Below are 15,930 nucleotides of genomic sequence, written 5' to 3' on the forward strand. Positions count from 1 at the left end.
GAGCGCGAGGACGTCGAGCGACTCGGCGCCGAAGAGATCCTCAGTTGTTCAAAGTCGCCGGAAGTCGCGCGATCTCGCACGAGAGAAACGTGCTCGCGAGAGGTGCCGGTATGAAACGGCGCGCGTTTGTAGAAAACCATAATCGGCCTCGCGGACGCTAGCGATTTCGCGATCGCGTTGTCCGAAACAAGAATAAAGATCGCGGTAAACCGATACAGATATATCCTCGTGTCGCGAGACGACGATGCTCTATTTTGACGAAAGTCCAGCGACCAATCGGAATCGCGATGCGAATTTTGAGCGTTTGGCGCGCGCAGGACAGATTTCGCAAATTTACCTTGAACGAACGAGCCGAGGAATTCGAATTTGATTGAATGAAAGGATTCTGGTATTTCATGTGAAATAATTTTGCTACACAGCTGCGTTTTATTAGGAAAAGAAAATGGAGAGGTGTCGAGTCGCATTTAAAATTGCACAAACAAGATGAAAGAATCAACCAATCGGGAGATACTTCCTTTGTCGCGCGACGAGTTTGTCCAACGCACCGATTGGCTAATCGGCTAGGGAGTTTTTAGGGTTCCGAAAGTTTCTCGATAACAGCCAATCAACGTTCCGATTAGTTCGTGGCGTTTCATGATATAACATGGCGTATTTCGTCATCTCGTTTTCACTCTCGAAGGAACGATATACATAATTATACGTATGAATCGACATCGCGATTGAAAATTGTCGCAGCGTGAAGCTTTAACAAAAAAAAATAAATAAATAAAAAAATGTCGAGAAGCTCTCCTTTTCCGAGAAACGATCTCGTACGTAGGTTTGTTTACCACGCGGTCGAACGCGCTGGAGACGCTGGCGCATGCGCGTCGGCCATTTTCCGCTGACTCGCGCGTATCGTGCGTATTTTGGCGGTTTACCAGTTGCACGCGGCACGCGTACCCGCGCGCTGTAGTAAAGAGGTCGCGCCTGTCAGCCAACACCGACCGGTCAACAGAGAGGAGAGAGGTTGTCGCGCTCGTAACGCGGTAACGGAAAGAGGTGGCGAAATCCCATCGAGTGAGTGAGAAAACGCGAGAGGAAGTGACCGAGGAGTCAGGAGTCAGGAGAGCGCGGTAGGCGCGGGATGGAACTGCACACGCCGAAGCGGGAGTCGCGTTCGTCGGCGGAGGCCCTGGATCGCAGCCCGTGCGACACGTTCTACCCGTGGAACTGGAGCGAGGAGGCACGGAACGTGAATCTCAGCCCGGGCAGCTCGTGTTCGTCGCCCGAGTACCGGGAGCACGGGAGCGGCGCTGGTGCGGGCGGCGGCGGCGGCGGCGTCGTCGGCTCGAGGAGCGTCGGCTCCGACAGCCATCGTCGCGGTCGTCCGCGCGCCGACGCTCTCACGAATCTCATGATGCAGGGCAGCACGTCGCCGAGCAACATCAAGTGCAAATTCTGCAACCGGGTGTTCCCGCGCGAGAAGAGTCTGCAGGCGCACTTGCGCACCCACACCGGTGAGATTCGCCTACTCTATCATCGGATTACGCCGTTCCGCCGAGGCGCCGACGACCGGGCGTCGTCGGGAACGTTGCCGTTCGTCCGTCCGGTACCCTCGACACTCAATGTCCACGCGATTTTATTCAACGATCGCGAGAAAAACGTCGCGCGACAATTCTGCGCGCGCGCGCGTGTGTGTATCGCGTGTCGCGTGTCCGCGACCGTACGCTGTCTCTCTCTCGCGCTCGCTCGCGTCCCGCCAATCGGCCATCATGCCGCGCTTTAAATACTTAAATGGCTCGTCTCGCGTGTGTAATCGCGGCGTGTACGCGTGCACGCGTCCGATTCCGGTGGGTGGTCAAAGTTCGCCGATTGCGCGCGAAATTACGACGTGCGGACTGCGTCGCCGAGTTGCGCGAGGATTTTTATATTTATGCGGCTGTGAATGAGTGAGAGAGAGAGAGAGAAGAATGTGCACGCGCGTTCTCGTCCGTTACATGAAATTGCATGGTCTTTGTCTATGGACGATAGAAAGGATACTGCGCTTCTCGACCTTTCAATCATTCACGTGTTGTGTCGTGAAAAAAACATACGTTTCTCGAAAATATCTTATTCATTTACTGTACTTTTATAGTAGATTTTTTTTTAAGCCAAAGGAATAATTCCAAGAAAACTGACATTTAAAAATCCATAAAATATATGTGCGCATAATATAATATAATATAATATAATATAAGCTACATTAATATTAAAAATTCCAAAACATTTTGATCATTTATATTTGCAAAGCACACATTAATTTGTAGTTTGTTCGAGAGATTGAATATTCTGTTATAAGCATTATATATATGAATGACTCGTATTTTTGGATTATATTATATATATATATATATATATGTTAATTTAACATAAATACTAATTTAAAAAATTTACAATTACAGGAGAACGTCCATATTTATGCGATTATCCTGGATGCACAAAGGCTTTTACTCAATCAGGACAGTTAAAGACTCATCAACGACTACATACAGGAGAGAAACCCTTTTTATGTACCGAGCCAGGCTGTGAAACGAGATTCACTCATGCCAATAGACATTGCCCTGACCATCCTTATGCCAACCTAACAAGATCGGATGATTTTGTATTAAAGCCAGTGTCTGAAAACATGGAAATGCCGCACGAAGTTACTCGATGGCTGGAGCGTTACAAGATGTCGAGAGAACGGGAGGAGAAGACACCGACCGGGAAGAGTGAACGAAAGAAAAAGTCGTGGAAGAGCACCGAGAATCACAAGAGGATAAAATCTAGGAAAGGTCTGATGATGGATATGGCAGGAGAGCAGGAAAATCTCGATCGCAAACCACCGAGTCAGCGGCTATACTGCAGCGAGAGTCAGGATAGCCAGGATAGCCAGGAAGAGAGCCAAGATGAGGATCCGACAGACACGTGCTGCACGATACTGCAAACGTCCGAAGACGAAGAAGCTCCTAATGCCAAGTTGCCGATGACGCCATTGAGAAGACCCTTGGACAGACTACAACCAAAGAAGCGATGGCTACGATACGCTTGCCTAGAGCAAGCACAGTTAGATCTAAATGGAGATGTTAGATCTAACAGTGCGACCTCTGCATACAAAATTGACGAGAAGCAGAGTCTGAGCGGATCCACAGAATCATCCGAGTTACATTGGTACACGTCATTCGACAATCCCGCGGTGGACAACAATATAGCCACATCGAGTATGGATAACGAACTAGCGATTCCAAATGCGCAATTAGAATCTACCTACGTCTCCTCGCAAAAATGTTGGGATATGAATCAGAATAACGAATCTCCGAAAATGGCAGAGAAACATTCATACAAGATTGAAGATTCTCTAAACGATTGGTATTGTTTAGAGCCATCGAGTACCTTGCCGAGTAATCAGAGTATTTTTAAAACTAGTATTAACGAATACATTGCGAAAACTGAAGATTCTGAATTGGGTCATTTCGATTATCCGGAGCATCCTATTCATAAAGAGACAGCGAATCAAGATACATCAGCCAACTTTCACATCAGTGAAAATGAAACTAGACCAACGGTTCTAATGTTGGCTAGTAGTTCAAGTGGCAGTAAAGTTGAGGTTGTTCCAAAGCTACCTATACGTATTGTAACGGACATTGACAGAACGCATTCAGAAATAATTGATACTACGACGGAGGATAATACAGTTAAGTCACCGATACAGGAAGACAATAAGAAATGGTTGGGTGCTCTGGCACTGATGGAATTGGCCAAGACGCAGCAAGAGGCGAAGATTTTAAGTCTTAAGCACGACGTAAGCAACGAATGTTCCATGGCTTTAGAATTATCATCATAGCCATTTTTATATAGACTGTGATTACTCTGGTTAACTTTGTTATTTTTATACGCAAGAAGAAAAACGAAGAAAAAGCTTCTATGTCCATCCTCTTGTAACACGGTCATTTACAAGTGAAAAAAAGGCCTCATAATGTAAAATATACGTTCTCTTTATTGATTATTATTACTCTAATCTGTATTATTATTACTTTCTTATGCGATAAATTGTGTTTGTTCTAATTCGAATTTTTTTTCTAAATCTTTTAATTGCATGTGTCAATGTATTATTATATACTTCTATAAAGCGGGAAATTATTTTACTGTTGAAATTTTCTTCAATGTAATACTTTGAGATTTCAAAATATATCTTGAAATTAAATCTTATAATTTTTATCGTACGTAATAATTGTTTTTCATATGTACAATCGATCCATCTTATCATTGTAATGATTTAGATGAGTAATAGTTATGTTTCTTTAATCCATAATACAAAACTGATATTGTTATAGCATGCATGTAAACATATATCTATATGTTAATTTCCTTTGCAGCGTCACAATTTATTGTATATTGTATATCATAAGGACAATTTATTGCTATATTATAATAAGGACTTGTGTGATACTTATGTTAAGAATAATACGAGAAGAAAAAATGTATGAAATAATGTCGAAAATATTGAAATGAGTTTATAAAGAGTATTTAATTGGAACAAAATCATTTTATTTATAAAATACAATAAAAATATAAAATAAAATTCCGAAGTTAATTTTTATCCTTTATTAGAAAAAATTTATAAATACATGTAAAATCTACAATCTTTTCAATTGAATACAATAGGACATATTTTTTTTTTTTTTTATAATTTTTTGTTATATAAAAATAATTATTTTATCATGTTATGCAATAATACTATTATTGTGTTAATTCTACAGAGTTTTAAAAGATATCCAGATTTTATAGCAACGCATCTTCATTCTTTCTCTTTCTCTCTACAGTCCTTTCTCTTTAGTTTTTCTAGCGCTAGATCTTGTCGTTCTTGTATTGTGCATTTCATTTAATTTTGCATTTTCTATATTTTGTTTCAACAACCCAAGTTTAAAAAATTTCTTTTCATGTGGAGTCTTCTGATCTTGTATTTGTTTATCGACTTTTGTTGGCGTAAAAAGATCGATATTCTTATCTGTCTTTTCGTTTATTGCTAAATTTTTCAGTAACTCTACGGCTCTATTTACATTTTTATTATAATCAACAGCTGTTAATTTAGTCTTATCGTTAAAATTCTTTCTCCTTGGTGTTGTACTCGAGTTAATCTTGAGATTTGTTACTTTTTCTATTAATTTATCAATATTTTCCATTGTAGCAGGTGCATCTGATTTGTCTATCAAATCCATCAAGGTCTGCGATATATCTGGAACTAAAGGCGTCACTTTAATCACAATATCTTTTATCGATTTTTTCTGTGTACTGTCTTCGTTTTCATTTAGATCATGTTTCGATTTTGTTTTTTTCAGTACAGAGTCTTTCATTGAATTAAATGAATTAACGTCATCGGATAAGTCTTCTTCCAAATTTTTTCTCGTTAACTTTGTATTTTGCAACTTGGATTTTCTAGTTGAACGCGTGATCAATGGTGGTGATAAGCTATCGTCATCTTCATCGTCGCTCCAAATCATATTGATTTTAGTTATCTTTAAAGCTCTTGGACTCTTTCTACGTCGGATCGAGAGTGGTTTCTTGGCGTGATTTTGAACGGATGGCGTAACACAAACGTTCGAATTAGTTGGAACTTCCGCATAGCTGGTTACATCAATGTCATATGGTTGCGGGACTGTAAACTCTGAAACAAGATCGTTATATAAAGGTCTTTCCCGAAGCTAAATCCTGACAGAAAAAAAATGTTACATGTTAGAGAATACGTACTCGAACAGCCTGAAGATTCCAATAATGGTTGAAAATCATTGTCCAGCGCTAATTCTCTAGCCGATACGTAGACGGGATGTCCTTCTAATTTATACCTGTGACATATATCGATCGCTAAATTGACGACATCAAACGCATCCTGTTGTCTCGATGTTATGTTTGTTTTTAAAAAATAAGAAAAATCGATCAACAGATGTATATAATCGATGATGTAGAATCGCGCTTGCCAAGAGAATCGTTTCACGTCGATTTCATCGTCAGGCCAGTTTTCAGGCAGAGCAGACTCCTCTTCCTTGAACAATCTCTGTCTTATTTCAAAAGCACCGTAGAAGTGATCGAGCGCTATCGGGACTTGATTCTGCAAAGTGTACAGTTGCGCTCTGATATAGGTGCTGGCAAACACCAAATATTGATACGATACATTGCTGCACATGTAGCAATCGCAATTTGTGTGCAGTGTGAATTTCGGCAAGTCGAAGACTTGTTTGCCGAGTACTGGCGAAGCGCTGCGCTGAGGTATATCTCTGATAGGATCATTCACAATCTTCGTGGGAGTCACGGCGAGATAGACAGACGACGTTTGTTTGTCTGGTTTAACATTCATCGACGATTGAAACGTCTCAATGCCCAGCATGTGCTCGAGACCTTGCAGCTTCACTTCACAATCATTTAATTGCGAACGCGATAGATCGATGTAACACAGTGACTTCAGCAGTTCGGCGACACGCAGTACCGCGCCCAGGCTCTGTGCCGATTTCAAGTGTCGCACTAAATCCGGGCTAATTCCACGAAAGGATAATAAACTATTTAGTCTCATGGATAAATTAACTGTCGTAGTGAAAACCACATCGTAACTGAAAAGATACTTTGTCTGATTTTTCCCTACAAACAAGAAATCGTTCTCGTTTCATTAATAATGTCGCAAATAAACAGTTTGATTTTTGCTTCATTTAGAATTAAATAAGAATGTAAATAATTTTTATAATTATAATTACGTTTTTCCGTCAATAGATTTTCATTTAAGCATCTCGATGTAAACAGACTCTCCACAATGTATGAACCGTAATCCTCGTGTTGCATATTATCATTATATAAACTGCTGTTGCGTATAATAACATCTAAGCTTAGTAAATACACAGCTGTATTGTCAAAGAATGTAATTTCCGGTAGACTTCTAGCGTCAGTAAGTAATTGTTTAGCATCATCACACTAAAAGACAAATATCACGATTATATACACATTGTTTAATAAGAAATATTTGTATGCTTTCTGCCTCTGTCTTACCTTTCCACATTCGAAATAGAGATCTGCTAAGCTTATCCAAAACATAGCAATGGCGGTAATTACATTTTTCTCCTTGGAATCTCTGTGCTTTATGGCATACTCCTTAGCAATGGCAATCCAATTGTAATCAATACGTCTCAATGAAATACAACGACCTGTAACTATAATAGAATTTATATTAGCCTACACAGAAAATTCACATAGAAAATACTCTTCTTTTAATGTAATAAGTAATTCAATATACCGTAAATAATTGAACAATAATCATCGATTTCTGTCGCTAATCTATACGCCAGCGTCCATGCTTCAGCTTCACAATCTTCGTAACGATATAGTCGAGAATATTCGCCTGCTATTATCAATATGCGAAGTACGAGAGTCGGTTCCCAATTCTTGACAATCTCATTCTGTTATAACAATACAATATTTTTATATACAATTATTTTAATAATCATTAATAAACATAGTAAATACTCTTTTCATCATAACTTACCATATTACATTCAAATAGTCGCTTCCATTTCTTCAAGCATTTTCGTAAACTTAGTGTAAGGCTGGAAGCTTTTTTTATATTTATCATAGTGTAGGCAGGAACTATATTTGGTGATTTGATTTCAGCAAGTTCTGGAATCTTGGAAGCATAAAGAGCAAATTTTGTATTTTCCATCTCCATTTGAGTCTGCTTATTCATCGCACGCAATTCCTCCACAAATATAAAAAAGTTAAAGTTGGCTTCCAAGCACAAAAGAGCCACAGAGTTCAACTTGTCCTGCTTCAAATCGGATATAACTTGCTCGTGATATTTCAGAATAGAGCTATCATGTTCAGAACCTAATAAATAATGTCCTAGTAATTGTATCACATGTGCATATTGACAATTACTTGGCTTTAACTTTTTAAGTTTGTCTAAAACTGCTGACACACCATTGGTAAATAAAGTTCTTCCTTCTAATAAATTTCTTGCTTCATACGAGCATAATTTTATGAGATCATACTTGGAAAGGTCAATTGATAAACCTATTTCGCTCTTTATCTTGTCCTTATCATTTTCCAGGCAGTCTAGCATAGTTAATTGTTTAAATTTCTCAGAAACATGTTCTTTAATGCTCGTCCATATGAGGAAAGCTTTTATATTCGATTGATCATAAGTTAACAAGGCATGCAATGCGGATGCAGTCATGGCTTCTCTATACATGCTTTTACTATAATGTATGACACTTAGTTTATATAATGCAAAAGGTATAATATTTTTGACATCCTCAGAGTTTGATTCAATTTGTTGAAATTGGAAGATGGAAACACATAAGAAGGAATATAAATGTGTACTTTCTTCATAAATATGTTCGGATAATATGCTCATATTATAGATTAAAGTACGACAGGTGGTCCACAAATGTATCCAGCGTTTACATTTACATGTTTCCATTTCACATGTAATCCATTTGATATTTTGCTCTAATGTTTTTCTAGCAGTAACACATATTTTTTTTGGCATATCTTTAACATGATATTTACATAATAAACTGATACATTTATATTTCATTATTATAGCATTATATAAATCCCTCTTAACTGTACACATTTTGCATTGGCACCATTTGCATTCAATTGACACTCGTTTATTATAAAATTCATCTGCATCTGTTAATATAATGAAGTTCATCATTTTCAACAAGACGTCAGTATCGAGCAATTGCTTTAACATACGTTCATCATTTTCTATGCATATTTCCCAATATTTAAACAGGGGTTCAATTACTTCTGCAATAGCGAGTGCATTCCATTTAAGGCCTCCTGTGTAACCATATTTTTGCGCAATGTTTAATTGACAAGAAATAACATCTTGCATATTTTTGGCACTGTTGCTCCCAAGATTCTCTATTGGCACTAAAAGTGTTGTACAACATTTTTGGAATTGTTGAAAGCATTTGTAACATTCTTCATCTTCTTTTAAAAGAATATTGAAATAACTAAATAATTCAACTATCTTCACTGTACACCCGATATTGGTCATGTCAATAGTGTTACATATTATGTGACTTATGATACGAAGTATGTGACAATATATTACATATTTTTCAGTCTTGTCTAAGAACAACTGCGTTTCTTCTAAATATTTCAATATATGTTTACAAAAGTTGTCAAAATATTTATTTTCTTTGTCAACTGTTGCCATTTTATCTAAATGTGTGCTTATCCCAATAATCATCTGCTGCGTATAATTTATATAAACACTTTGAGTCGCTTTCATTTCAGATTTTACGATACTTTTTAAACTGTTGTAATTTTCTGCATTTAAAGACCCACGATTAAAAGCAACATATATGTTATTAGCAGAAACATGCCACAAGGATAATACTTTTGTCAGAAGATTCTTAGTAGAATCATCTTGAAGATTATACAATTTGCCAGGCCGCAGATAACAGCAGATTTCCGCTGCATCCTCATACAGATTTAAACACATTAAATAATGAATAATTTTAAATAAAATTTTGACAAACTTGTTGCCATCAGGTACATTAGTTAATAACAAGCACAGCATATTAGTTAATTCAGCTATAGCCTTTCCAGTTTCGCAGTTCGGTTTGTTCGCCGTGCGACACTTGTCAGTTGTGCGACACAAGTATAACAGCAATTTAAAAATATTCTCGTTCCACTTGCTGTCGGGTCGCAAATGGGGAATGCTCGTCTAAATAAAAATTGTATAAAAATTATTATAAAAAATAAAATCATGTTTATGAACAACTTGAATTAAACGAGAAAGTGCATACCCGAATAAGACTCGATGCTTTGCGCAATTGCTCCGACTGTATTAATTTCTTCCACTCTTCGATCATTTTATCATCCATTTCGTTCATTTTTATAATATTGTTAAATAGTAAAACTCACAAATTATATAGTCTTATGTCAGTATTGGGCGAAATAAAGCACACAACTTTATTGTTGTTATCACCGAAGAAAAACCGTTTTACCAGACTAGAATTTTAAATCCCATGACGTCCTCAACGTGATCACAGCCTCTTCGCAGATCTTCAACGTTGCGATATGTAGACACGAATCTCGCGCATGCGTAGTAGCGCAGCAATTGGACGCATTCGCAATACTAGATTTTGATTGGCCAATAGAGAAATGGAAACTTGTGGGGATTTAAAAAATTTCTCTAGAAAGTATAAAGATTTCCTAGCAAGTTAGAGTCCTTAGAAGAAATCCCTAGAAATTTTTATTTTAATTTTTATAATTTTAATTTTAATTTTCATTTTTAATTTCTATTTTGGTAAATATTGACAAAAGGGGACCCAGCCCCAATCATCTTGACCTTGACAATGTTGTCAAGGTCATAGACCTGAGTAACCTCCAACAAATTTTAGCCATCGCTCCTTCTTAAGAAGAAAGTTATTAACAAAAAAAAGATTTGTAAAAATTAAAATTTGTACGTAGTCTAACAGTAAAAAACTTGATGACAGAGTTCATAGAAATAGCTCTACCTATACTATATACCTATATATACCTAAATAAACATTCAATTTTTTATATAGAGTGTTCAAAAATAATTCGTAATATGAACTGGTAATATATTGAAAAGTAAGATCTAAAGCCTTGTGTCCACGATACTAGAAATCGGTCCGAGTTCTCGGACCGAGACGTTTGTAGCCAATTATTTTGCAGCTTTTACGGAAAAGCGGCAATTTTATTGGCTACAAACGTCTCGGTCCGATAACTTGGACCGATTTCTAGCATCGTGGACACAAAGCTTAACAACCTTTCACTTGGACGAATCAAACAAGATTGTATCAACATGAAAATTCACAAATACAGAACATAAGAAATAAACACAAGAAAAAATGTAAACATTGCAGAAAGGTCATATATAAATACAAAGGTATGTGGAAACGTATATATGTCGAACGTATGTGGCAGTTTACTAACACACACACACACACACACACACACACACACACGGGGTTGTGCAAGGGGGGCCAGTGGCCCCCCTCCCGCACCCGCCCCACTGGTAGGCCGGGTGGACCTCGCTTAACAACTTACAGCATGTGTCCAATGTGATTGAACTCTTCGCAATGCATCCCCTACCGGTTGGGAGGGTGCGGAAGGGGGGGCCAAAGGCCCCCTTTGCACCCCCCCCCCGTATGTGTGTGTGCATATACGTTTCTGATATTTTATATTTTCTTTGCAATTTTTTATAACTTTATTAATAACTTTATTAAACAACAAGCGACGGCTAAAATTTGTTGGAGGTACCTCAGTCCCCTATGACCTTGACAACATATGTCAAGGTCAAGGTGATTGGGGCTGGGTCCCCCTGTCAATATTTACCTCTATTTTTAATAATATATAACTATTTATTTTTAATTATTACTAATATATCTTTCATAATATAATTTTTACGTTTATTTTTATTTTAAAATTAATTTTAATTAAAATTTTTTTATTTTTATAATAAAAAAAAATTTTTTGAAAAATTTTTTAAAATTTATTTCTATATGTATAAATATATATTTATATATATATATTTAGTTTTTTATATTATTTTTATATTATTTTTAATAATTTTTTACTTTTTTACTTGGTATAATAAATATAAAAAAATAATAATATAATATAATTTTTATTTTTTTATAATTAAAAATTTTTTTATTTGTTAAATATAATAATAAAAAAAATAATAATATAATATAATAATAATATAAATACTCGTATATATATGTAATATAATTTTTATTCTATTTGAAATATGATATTATATTTTATTTTTAATATTTTAATATTGTAATACTTAATTTAATATCAGGAATAACTTAATAATAATAATTATTTAATAAAAATTAAATACTATTAAAATGTATTTGTATTTTCCTTTGTCACATTACTGCTTTTCAAATTTTCAGCATACTTCATCATCATCATCGATTGGTGCCGCCATTTCGTATCAAGCCAATCCAAAATTACTTTTAGGGACTCTATAGCAAGTAATCAATCCGCTGGTGAGGGCCTTCACACAACACCTTCGAGCGCGTGTCGATGTGCGCGGCGCATTCGACTTTCGACTTTCGACTGAATCGATTTAACCTTCAAGTGGTGCGGCATCACGCGGCGTCGGTATTTGGAGCACGGAGTGGGGGCTGGGTGGTGGGGGAATGCGCGCGCCACCCAGCCGCCAGCCCCCACCACGCTGCCTTCACTCCGCGCACCAAATTCCGATCATCGACCGTCGACGCAGCGTCACTTGAAGGTTAAATCGATTCAATCGAAAGTCGAAAGTCGAACGCGCCGCGCACATCGACACGCGCTCTAATATTATATATTCTATGGTTGCGCGACCTGAAATTGGCAATACTGGGCGTATGTTCCTTTCGGATTCCAAATTCTAACCTCTGCAGACCTCTGCAAGATCAAGTGGGTTTGTGTAATCGAGTCTTTTGGTCGGCGAGTGGTTAAATTCGTTGAAAATGGTTTCGAGGACGACGTCGAGACGAATTCCCGAGGTAGAGCCGCGTATAGATTACGTGCAATGTGACGGACTCGTGGTGATGAAGATGGTGAAGCATTGCCACGAGGAGTCCTCCGGTAACATGGAAGTCGCGCAAGGCGCTCTACTTGGCTTGGTTGTGCAAAACCGCTTGGAGATCACCAACTGCTTCCCGTTTCCCAAAAACGACGAGATTATGGACGAGGAGGAATATCAGCTCGCGATGATGCGAAGACTGAGATGGTGAGGGTCGAGATATTGGAAAATATTTTTTAAAGAGAATATTGTCGTTTAATTTTTTTTTATTTGTCATGTACGCAGGGTGAACGTCGATCACTTCCACGTCGGTTGGTATCAAAGTGCGGACGTTGGCAACTTTTTGAATCTATCCTTGCTGGAGTCGCAGTATCACTATCAAACTTCCATCGAAGAATCGGTTGTGCTTATTTATGATACAGCGAAATCTGCCAGAGGTTTCTTGACACTTAAGGCGTACCGACTCACTCCGCAAGCGATACAAATGTACAAGGAGAACGAGTTTACTCCGGAAGCTCTGCGTACTTTGAAGATTGGATACGAAAGTCTCTTTGTCGAGATCCCAGTAGTCATAAAGAACAGTAACTTGACAAACATTATGATGTCAGAGGTGGATGAAATGATTCCCGAGGAGCAAGGCACAAGGTATTTGGATCTTGGCACAGCTACGGTATTGGAGAACCAGTTGAGATGTCTGATGGATCGAGTAGATGAACTGAACCAAGAAGCTATGAAGTTTAATAGATATCAACAATTGGTGGTTCGACAGCAGCAAGATAAGAACAGGCTCCTGGCTAAGAGGGCACAAGAGAATGCCGCTAGGGCTGCAAAGGACGAACCGCCACTACCAGATGACGATATCAACAAACTGATGAGGCCTCTACCAGTTCCACCAAGATTAAATCCAATGATTGTTGCTGGACAAATTAATACGTATAGTGAACACATCTCGCAATTCTGTTCTCAAAGCTTAGCAAAATTGTACATCACTCAAAGTCTACAAAACGCAAAGGAGGCAAAGTCTTCTCATTAAAAAATTAATATATTGTGAATGTTTATATTTAACACACGAGAAGAGCAATGGTTGCAGAGAATTAAATGGAAAGAATGTATGATTTTCCAAACAAGAGTTTATTTACTCAATGTACCTTCTTGAATTGAGTATTATTCATTGATTAAAAAAAAAAAGACTACATTATATATTATTTTCTACTAATATTTAACAACTGAACAAGTTATTTTATGTACATTATTTGAAATTTAAAAGCTATTCACATTTGTCATTATCTTACAGAATTGTTTGTCACATTCAGTTGCCAGACTTTTGAGAGTATATCTCCGCATCTTCCCTCCACTCTCAAGTTCACAAATTCATTGGCTCTAGTTTTGCCAATATTTATTATCGCAATGGGTTTGTTGGCATCAACTGCTTGCAGCACAATTCTATATGCAGAGAATGTGGTAAGAGTCGTTCCCAGAATTAGTAAAGCATCTGAATTCTCAACATTATTTTTCACACTTTGTACTATATCGTGTGGTACATTGTCTCCAAAAAATATAATATCCGGTTTCAAAATACCACCACAGTTACTGCAGGCAGGAACATTAAAATTTTCAACTTGTGTCTGTCAAACATTTCTCATCATTAATACACAATATCACAAAAAGTATTTATATGTAAATATGAAGACTTTGTATCTTACCTGTGATAATTCTACATCTCCATCAGGTCTTATCATTTGAGTAGTCGCAACCATAGATGGATTGAGTTTCTGAAAGATCTCTTGAAGTTCATATCTACATATTTTATGATCGCAGTTAAGACACATAACTCTGAATGCTGTTCCATGCAACTCTATTACTTTTTTGCTTCCTGCCTTTGAATGTAAATTGTCTACATTCTGTGTAACAATACACTCTACCTTTCCAACATATTCCAGGTCTTTTAGTATCTCGTGTATAATGTTTGGTTCGAGAGAGGAAAATCTGCAAAAGGATTCTTCATTACTTTCTTATAAATAAATGAAAAGTTAAGGTAACAAAAAGATAAACCTTGGCCATCCAACATAGTTTCTGGCCCAGTATCGTCTTCTTATTGCTTCGCTACTACAAAATTCCTTGTAAAGAACTGGTTTATGATTGCTACGTGCATAAAGACCCACTTCTGCCGATCTGTAGTCGGGGATACCACTTTCCGTGGATATTCCTGCCCCGGTTAATACGCACAAACGACAATGTTTATCGATAAACTCCTTCAATCTCGTCACATCTTCCGTTCTCGTTGGATTGCATTTTGGAACAAACGCAAGACTTGATTTATACAAGCGCGCTGCAAAGTGACGTGATCTTAATATAATCCTTACGAGCCTTTAGAAGATAATTACATATTCTACAAAATATATTTAAGATAAATTATTTTCGATTTATATATTTATATCTTTTTCAGTACAACCAAATTTTACACTCACAACACAATCCTACTGACATCGTATTACAATAAACAGATTTCGTAATCATTATGATCTATACAATTTTTATTATACTATTATAAATATTAAACATATATGCAATAAAAATAAATATTCAATATATTTCATCTTTTTTTTTTGTATATGATTCAATTTTTGTCATTGGTTGGTTCTGAAAAGCCAAAGATCCGATTGATAAATTTTCAGACCAATATTCAAAGTCTAACCAATCAGATGTGCCGATTGGCTGTTGGATAGAGAATTTCTAGGGTCTCTCGCAATATCAGCCAATCGCTTTCCAGCATGATTCTCACGATTGGCTATCAAATAGAAAAATTTCAAGTCATACCGTTACAAGTTGTCCCATCTCGTTGTCTCACAACCTCCTCGGCCGAAAGAGACGTTCGGCCGCGTCGAGAAATCGCGGAGAGACACAACAGAGAAACAGCAGCAGCAGTAGCAGCCGCCGAAGTGGGGATCGTGTGCAGCCATTTTCTATTTTTGCATATAGCACCGCGAGTGAGAGCCAGTGTCGTGCGTGTGTGTATACGGGTTTGTTTTTTTTCGATTGCGTGCGATACGGAGATCGATGGACTGACTGATGACCGATCTGGCTGGAGCTCCGCAAGAGACATCGAGACATCGTGTGACATGAGATGATCGTTTGGCGAAACACGACGGAGGAATCGCGCGATCGCAGAACCGTCAAAAAAACCCATCCGTTTACGCAGCTTGGCGTGTAAACTCTCTCTCTCTTTCTCTCTCTCTCTCTCTCTTTCTTCCCTTCGTGATATATCCCGTATAAACACACATTTTCTCTCTTCTCCAGTTCTCTCTTTTCCACCCTTACTCTCCCCCTCCTCTACCGTTCTTCCTCATATATCTCTACACCATTCGTTCATCTCTCCGAAAACA

At 37.7% G+C, this 15,930-nt stretch overlaps 4 protein-coding genes across 5 annotated transcripts; 2 read left to right on the top strand and 2 right to left on the bottom strand.

The window, feature by feature from the left end:
- The first annotated feature begins 916 nt into the window (after positions 1–916).
- LOC145940750 (uncharacterized) lies at positions 917–4,528 on the top strand. Its single transcript, XM_083046247.1, has 2 exons — positions 917–1,496; positions 2,421–4,528. Exons 1-2 carry the CDS (start codon positions 1,124–1,126, stop codon positions 3,839–3,841), a joined length of 1,794 nt encoding a protein of 597 aa, XP_082902373.1. The 5' UTR covers positions 917–1,123; the 3' UTR covers positions 3,842–4,528.
- Positions 4,529–4,563: 35 nt separating this feature from the next.
- Positions 4,564–10,239, bottom strand: LOC145940726 (uncharacterized). The gene is made up of 7 exons (XM_083046198.1): positions 9,801–10,239; positions 7,523–9,718; positions 7,274–7,436; positions 7,030–7,190; positions 6,741–6,954; positions 5,746–6,627; positions 4,564–5,662 (listed from the first exon to the last, which is right to left on the bottom strand). The coding sequence occupies exons 1-7, from the start codon at positions 9,885–9,887 to the stop codon at positions 4,815–4,817; spliced, it is 4,551 nt and encodes a 1,516-aa protein (XP_082902324.1). The 5' UTR covers positions 9,888–10,239; the 3' UTR covers positions 4,564–4,814.
- Positions 10,240–12,271: 2,032 nt separating this feature from the next.
- Eif3h (eukaryotic translation initiation factor 3 subunit h) lies at positions 12,272–13,674 on the top strand. Its single transcript, XM_083046285.1, has 2 exons — positions 12,272–12,754; positions 12,833–13,674. Exons 1-2 carry the CDS (start codon positions 12,492–12,494, stop codon positions 13,578–13,580), a joined length of 1,011 nt encoding a protein of 336 aa, XP_082902411.1. The 5' UTR covers positions 12,272–12,491; the 3' UTR covers positions 13,581–13,674.
- LOC145940757 (NAD-dependent protein deacylase Sirt4) lies at positions 13,660–15,734 on the bottom strand. Of its 2 annotated transcripts, none has more exons than XM_083046262.1 (4): positions 15,365–15,734; positions 14,600–14,876; positions 14,251–14,533; positions 13,660–14,172 (listed from the first exon to the last, which is right to left on the bottom strand). In XM_083046262.1, the coding sequence occupies exons 1-4, from the start codon at positions 15,732–15,734 to the stop codon at positions 13,831–13,833; spliced, it is 1,272 nt and encodes a 423-aa protein (XP_082902388.1). In that variant the 3' UTR covers positions 13,660–13,830. The 2 variants fall into 2 exon arrangements, with proteins under 2 accessions (XP_082902388.1, XP_082902398.1); XM_083046272.1 differs by lacking the exon at positions 15,365–15,734 and adding an exon at positions 15,016–15,190.
- Between the last annotated feature and the right edge of the window lie 196 nt (positions 15,735–15,930).

The sequence above is a fragment of the Prenolepis imparis genome, unplaced genomic scaffold (genome assembly GCF_030444845.1).
Source record: "Prenolepis imparis isolate NDT839.2.m4 unplaced genomic scaffold, iyPreImpa1.0 SCAF_1, whole genome shotgun sequence".
Lineage (NCBI taxonomy): Eukaryota > Metazoa > Arthropoda > Insecta > Hymenoptera > Formicidae > Prenolepis > Prenolepis imparis.